Source organism: Enhydra lutris, unplaced genomic scaffold (genome assembly GCF_002288905.1).
Source record: "Enhydra lutris kenyoni isolate GAN:26980312 unplaced genomic scaffold, ASM228890v2 scaffoldscaffold109, whole genome shotgun sequence".
Classification (NCBI taxonomy): domain Eukaryota; kingdom Metazoa; phylum Chordata; class Mammalia; order Carnivora; family Mustelidae; genus Enhydra; species Enhydra lutris.
Genome location: NW_019154193.1, coordinates 123,126 through 129,895, shown reverse-complemented (window position 1 = coordinate 129,895; position 6,770 = coordinate 123,126). Strand labels below are relative to the sequence as shown.

General features: G+C 42.0%; 1 protein-coding gene across 1 annotated transcript in view; it reads right to left on the bottom strand.

Annotated features, from left to right (window-relative positions):
* Window positions 1-5,933: 5,933 nt before the first annotated feature.
* The window catches only part of LOC111139477 (zinc finger protein 287), an 83,807-nt gene continuing 82,970 nt past the window's right edge, over window positions 5,934-6,770 (bottom strand). The window contains 1 exon segment of the mRNA XM_022491744.1: window positions 5,934-6,770. This exon segment is cut by the window's right edge and continues 9 nt beyond it. Within this exon segment, the coding sequence (XP_022347452.1) occupies window positions 6,702-6,770 (69 nt within the window). The 3' untranslated portion in view covers window positions 5,934-6,701.

Here is a 6,770-nt window from a genome sequence, read left to right as displayed (position 1 = left end):
TTCCCGACACTCACTCCCCTCCCACACGCCCAGTGAGCGTTGCTCCTTTTATTACTTTGCCTGGTGTTGGGCTTAGCCAGTGGACCGGACCCCCCGCCCCACTGTGTAGGTACATCGTTGGCTAGATCGTTCTCTAAAGGGGCGGTAAATATTTTAGGCTTTGCGGTGTCTGTAACTTTGCGGTTGTAGGAAGAAAGCCGCCAAAGGGAATACTTAAGTGAATATGGCGGTGTTTTAATAAAACTTCATTAACACTGAAATTTGAATTTCGTGTATTAGAAAATATTATTTTCCCCAACCATTTAAATATATTGTACTCCAATGAGTGAGGATAGTGTTCCAGGTGTAGTTTTTAATCCGTGTACAGTGGAGTGAGATGATTAGTTTTCAACTCTGGGTATAGACCTGATTTGGAATGACCCAAGATTTTTTGTTTTCAGGGAAAGGTCTACTCTGTAAGCTTGGGCCAGGCAACTTCATTTGGGTTTTCTGTCTTCTCTACATAGAAGCCGTAAAGGCCCCCAAATTCTTGGGAGATTTCCAGTCTTCTACACTGGAAAGGACAACATTGGGAGAAGCGATAGGCCAGGGGCTCTGAGCATCCCTACATATTCCTGCTGGGTATGCGGAGACTGCGAGGTCTTAGTTGTTATTCACCTGGGCCATTTCTTAGCCCAAACATGCAAGGTGGCGGGTGGTGGGGCGAGACAAAGAGCGCGTTTGCTTACAACTCACTAGAAAAGTAGCGATTCCCCCAGGCTCAGTGTTGCTTTCCTCTAATGCTGCCCACTGTTGGTGCTGGAATTCATCTAGGCTCACCTGAGGTCACCCTCTTGCAACTTGGGGTGGGGGTGCGAGTCGAGTGAGTGGCTTAGGCGTGAAGTTCTGGCTGCTTCTGCCATGAGTAATGAAGCTGTCTGTGACCCAGGACTCTCCTGTCTTCTCCATCTATAACATAACGAGAGCCTAGCTTATCATCTTGTAAAAACCCCAGACCTTTGACAGCTCTGGACAAGCAAAACATGTTTTTCTTAATGAGAACAGAATCTTGATTATTGTGCAAAAGTTCCTGCAGGGTTGCCCTAATCAAACTGTGTGTGCCAGGTGCTGTGTTTGGTAGAGGAGATACACAAGTGAGTACAATGTAGTGTCTCCCTTGTTAGGAGCATGTTCTTTAGTAGGAAAGATGGTCACTCTTCTGAAGGTCTTTAACGTTTATTTTTTAAAAGCTCTTTCCCCAATGTGGGGTTCAAACTCAACTCTGCGATCGAGAGCTGCCTGCTTTACCAGGTGAGCCAGCCTTGTGCCCCTGTTCGTCCCAATCCAGATCCTTAGCGAGTCCTAGAGACTCACCTTCAAAATAGATCGTGTTGGGTCCCTTCTCACCACCTCTGCTGCCACAACCACCGTTTGTCCTCTGAGTCTCTGTGATAGCTTCCCGCTTCTGCCCTTGCTGCACTTGAGAACGCTGGAGTCACCTGGGGCACTGAAACACTGATGGCCAGTCTCCATCCCACGTAAAGAAATCAGTATCCCTTGAGGTGGTAATTTTAAAAGCTCCCAGGTCATTCCAGTTGCAGCTAAGAGTGAGACCCACTGCTGGTTGACAGTGAGAGGATACTGTAGGGTTTCAAGCAAATGGCGACAGTCAAACACTCTACTTTACCTGTAGTGCCATGTGGTGGCCTTAAATGTTTTCACGTGATGTCAGGAAGTATGGAAGATGCACTGAGAGGGGTGAGATCAGGGCAGGGTGAACACTTACCTGGTTATGAAATAATCTGAGTAAGAGCGGATTAAAAGCCTGAAATGAGGTCGGGGTGGTGCGGATCTAGAAGAGATGGAACATTTCTAGAATACATGGAAAGTAAAACCAGTAGTACTGTAACTACAGGTGAAGACCAGAGTGGGCTCCAGCCTCCCTGCCAAAGTTACCGTGAGTTGAAAAAAGGGTTTGGAGGTCAAAGTTCCGTTTTACATTAAAGCCCTGAAGGTACTTTTGAGATAGGTGATAGCATTGACTACATGGCTCTGAAAACTGGGAGAGATGTGGGTGGGAGACCACAGCTGAAGTGGGGGTAGACACGGGTGCATTCTTTGTTGGGCTGTTCTCATCTCAAAATTTGAGTGTAAGAAGCTATATAGGAAAGGAGACAAAACAAACTTTCAGCGCTCTAATCTCATCAAAATACATAATTTTATAAAGTCATAAAGTACATACTGTTTGTGCTCTGAATTTCCATTAGCGTTGATCTTACAGGAAGAATTCCACTAAGTGCTGGAGCCATGGTTCCAACCCTTACTCTGTCGCTGTAGGACTGTAGGACCTCAGGCAAGACACATCGACCTCGTGGGCATCACTTTCCCCGCCCGCACAGAGGGCTGGGGACTCGTGCTGCTTGCAAGCTCACACACACGTTTATACGTATCACTAGAGTGCACATGCTTGCCATTTTTAATGCCTGTAGTGCCTAATAATTGTAGTGAAATATAGCCATGGAGAGAACAGAAATAGAGGACTAAGTACATCTGCAGGCACATGCAAGTGAATTGATACCAGAAGATACGGTTGAAGGATGAAACCTAACAGTCTTCAGCTCTGAAGACCAAGTCTGGCAAGAAAAACTAGCACTTAGCTTTGCACGAAACAGACCCTCAGGATTCAAATTTAGATCAGAACCTGCTTTAAAGAATGTGATGGGAAAGATGGGATTAGCTTATAAATATGTAAATTACCAAGGCATGAAAGAGTTACAACATACTAGCTATCCTATATTAAGTTGCTGTCCTAACTGCTATCTGATGAACCCACCTGCCAGATGAACTGACAAGCTCCCTTTAAAATCTGCCGGCTTTGGCACAAGACCTCCTGTAGTTACACTTGCCTTCTAGTATACATTAACACTTCCGTCCTCCCCAGTTTAGCTCTATGCTTACCACGGCTTAAGTTGTGCTCCCCAGTTTGTCCCAGTACGTAATCACATCTCCCACAGAACTGTGTAATGGATGAAATGAGTGCAAAAGGCTGCCTTTGTGAGAACTTCAGTTGAGTGGTTCGAAAGACTCAAAGGCTGCTCACGAGTGACACCTCAGCAGCAACGGGCATGCCTTGTGCCCGGATCTTGGTTTCTAAACAGTTGCCTCTTTAACCAAAGATTCCTGGAGAAATGGCTCATTCCGGAGCTGGGGGCACTGACCCTGAGATATGGCAGAAGGAAATAAAGTCCTGAAAGACTAGACAAGAAGGACTGTCAAAGGATGGAAGAGCTACTTGAAGGGTTCCAAGTGGCCAAGTTTGGGACCACGTGAGCAACAGAAACAATGGCCGTAACTGATTTTTAATACATGGAATCACCTGTCATTACTGCCAATCACTTACTCTGAAAACTCTTAAGTAAAGGAAAAGAATTTAGGACTTTGCCTCTAGTGCATTCCCAGTTGATGACAGAAGGCTCTGCCGCATGGAAGTATTCATCAGTCAATGCAGAAAGAAAATTGCCTTTTTGCAAATCTTAATGAAACAGCTGATTCAGGATCATCACTGGATACTAAACCTATCAGGTAAAAGGCTGTTGGCAAACAGGTCTTCACACTGCGAAGACTGGATGGTTACCATGTCAACCGAGCCATCAGGTTTTACCTCGCCAGTAGTCAACCAAATGTTAATAAGACTTTGCATGTGAGGCGACACAAAATACATCTGTTAAACATGTTGAACCTGAAGCCAATCAGGGCTTTGGCCCTAAATGCTAGTTTGCAGAAACCACAGGGGACACAGGAACAAGAGAAACCACATACAAACCAATAGTTAAATCCTGAATTTGAGACATTCTACAGCTGACCTGCTATATTGGGAAAAAAACAAAAAGGTCCTGGAGAAAGTCTGAGGTGGGAGAGAGCTTGATGGATGAAACACATTAACAAGTAAACATAATGCGTGAAACCTGACAGCATCTACAGGGAGAATTTAAACATGGATGAAGCATTAGATATTTGAAAATTACTATTCTTTTTTCGGGGTATGTAATGGTATGTTGTTATGTGAAAAGCTGTCATTTTTATGAGAGGCATACTGAAATATCTAGGGTGAAATGTCATGTCTAACTTTACAATTGTTCAGTAAAAGGTTAAATTTTTAAAGCTAGGCGGTAGGTAAAGACGCTTTATTAACTTTTCTGTATATTTCAACACCTTTGTAAAAAAAAAGTTGTGGAAAATAAGTCTACTAAATCCAAGTGGCTCAGACAACTGTAAAAGTGGGAAAAATACATGAAGATTGATGATTCTTTTTTTTTTTTACAAGGGCATCGGTTGCCTCAGTCTATCATCGGAAGACTTTGGGGATGCGTTATTTACATACAATTCACAAAGGCAGGAAATACAAATTAAAGCAAAGAAAGGCGCTAGGGACTGTGATACTCCACACATCCATGCCAGGAGGGGGGAAAAGTGTTGTGTGAGGTGTGAAGTGGCACCATAAATAAAAACTGCATCTTAAATACAGCGGTTATTGTCTAACACAAAAGTAACTATGGCATAAGCGTAACTTGACTATGCAACCCGAAGACAGTCTATGCTTCGTGAAGGATTCCGTGACATCAGGGTTAACTGATGTGAGGACAAGGGAAAGCAGTAACTTCTGAAGAAAACACTCAAGAAGAAAGCCTGGAAGATGGTAGAACCCCTGGTCTTGGCTTCAGCACCTGTTTGCAGGATGTTTCTATCAACAGTAACATCCAAATGGAACCGTGTGCTCTGTATACTGGTATCTATGGCACCAGAATGCGGACTTTTCATCCAGCTCAGGAAAACTTCCTGTGCAAAGATGTCCCGCAATTTCTTTAAGAATATTCTCCACATTAAGATGTGGAATTCTGACTCTTCAATTTAATGGTAGTTCCTAGTACCCAATAAATAACCACTCTTTGTTAGTGGTTTTGTGCATTTTGCACATGTACACAAAATAATTTTAAATTCAACTTCACTCTGAGTCCGTTAATTCTACCTTATTACTCACCTCTAACTTACCTACGTATTTCTTAATTCAACAAACATATACTGACGGCTTCCCACACGCAAGGCACTGAAGAAACGAATTAAGAGGACGAAACCTCAGCTCTCAGAATGTGGTCTTACATTCTGACAGCGGAATGCTGTGGAGATTGAACGTAACAGTAATTGTACCTACTTCTGCTTGCATTTCTGCCAGTTTTCCTTTTAGGTTTAGGACCCCACAAACTTAGTTATTATTGTTCAATGATGACTGCATCAATGCGTTTTCCAATGTTTCCTGACATTTTAAGACTAATCCCCATTTTTACTTATGAGAAAGTATCAATTCCAATTATTACTCTAAAATCAGTCACTTCATTTTTGGTTCCTTATCAACAGGCTAAATTTTGTCTCATCCAATTAGCCAGTCTTACTTAGGTAAACCAAGTCTAACAACAGTTCATGAGCTAAGTCCCCTGTGTATCCTTTCTTCACAGCTAAGTCTTCACCCTTGATTTCTGCCCTGACCCACTTTCTGTAGTGAACTTTACGTCTATTTCCTATCACTGATCTTTTCCTCACACTCTGTAAATAGCTGTTTTCACTCCTTGTTTGTCTTGGAATGTGGGGGGGGGGCACATCTGGCAACCCAGCTTAGTAGGTTTCTTATGCTCATTCCGTGACATGTCCTTTGTCATCTTTCACTACTTTAGGAAGCTTTCTGTTGCTTAAATTAGCTGTGGTTTTTAGCACAAGAAGAAGCCCTGAAAGGATCCAATTAGGAAGTCTGGGGCCTGAGCACAGTGTCTCAACAGAAATGGGCTTTCTGTGGTAAAACAGCCACAGGGAACCTTAAGTTATGAATTTAGGAGTCAGGTGACTTTTATTTTTTTTATTATTCAGGTGACTTTCATTTTTTTTTATTATTAGATGTCAGGGACTTTTATTCTTATTTTTTCCTTCAGGCAGACAGATGTCAAAACCTAGTGAAACTAAGGCTGATGTTTTAAAGATGAATTTAAGGTCGGGTATTTAACTTTTGCCTTTTTAACTAAATTTGTACAAATGCCTAAGGGCTATATATACATTAGTTTATCCTAACAGGTCAACTTTCCGTAAGCTCTCTTCCTTGAATATTTCCATACTTAAAGGAAAATGTAATTGAACAGTTGTCACATAAAAATTAAGATGCTTTCCACTATATATATTTTGCAAACCTACTGGCTCCACATGGCAGTTATGGCATAACAGGAAAAGGGAAGGGAACCCTTTACATATTTAAGGCTTCAAAGCTGGGAAGCAATAAAGGCCTCAAAGCAGCTTTTTCAGTTATCCCAAGATGACTCACTAGTGTGAAATCCCTACTTGATGGAAGCTTTCCCCAGTTACATTCATAGTCTCATTAAGAAGTACTTGAAATACACTAAGAGTCAATGAGCTACAGGTTTTTGAGTACTCTGACTTTTGCAGGGTTTCTTTCTGGCATGAATTAAATTGATTTCAAGTAAAGGTGAAGAAGTGAATAAAGTTTTCTCTCTAAATTTCACATTCAATTTAAATAGCTTATATCCACATTACTAATTCTGATACTTCTGCTGAGCCACATCTAACACATATTGCACTTCTTTTGGGTTTCTTTTGAATCATGTTTTAACAAAGTACAAAATAAAATTTGAACTGTAAGACCTAACTGAAGTTTCCTGTATCCATTAATTATGGTGTTTGGCACCTGTATGCACACGCTGGTGCTGAATGAGATTTGTACTCTGCGTGAAGGT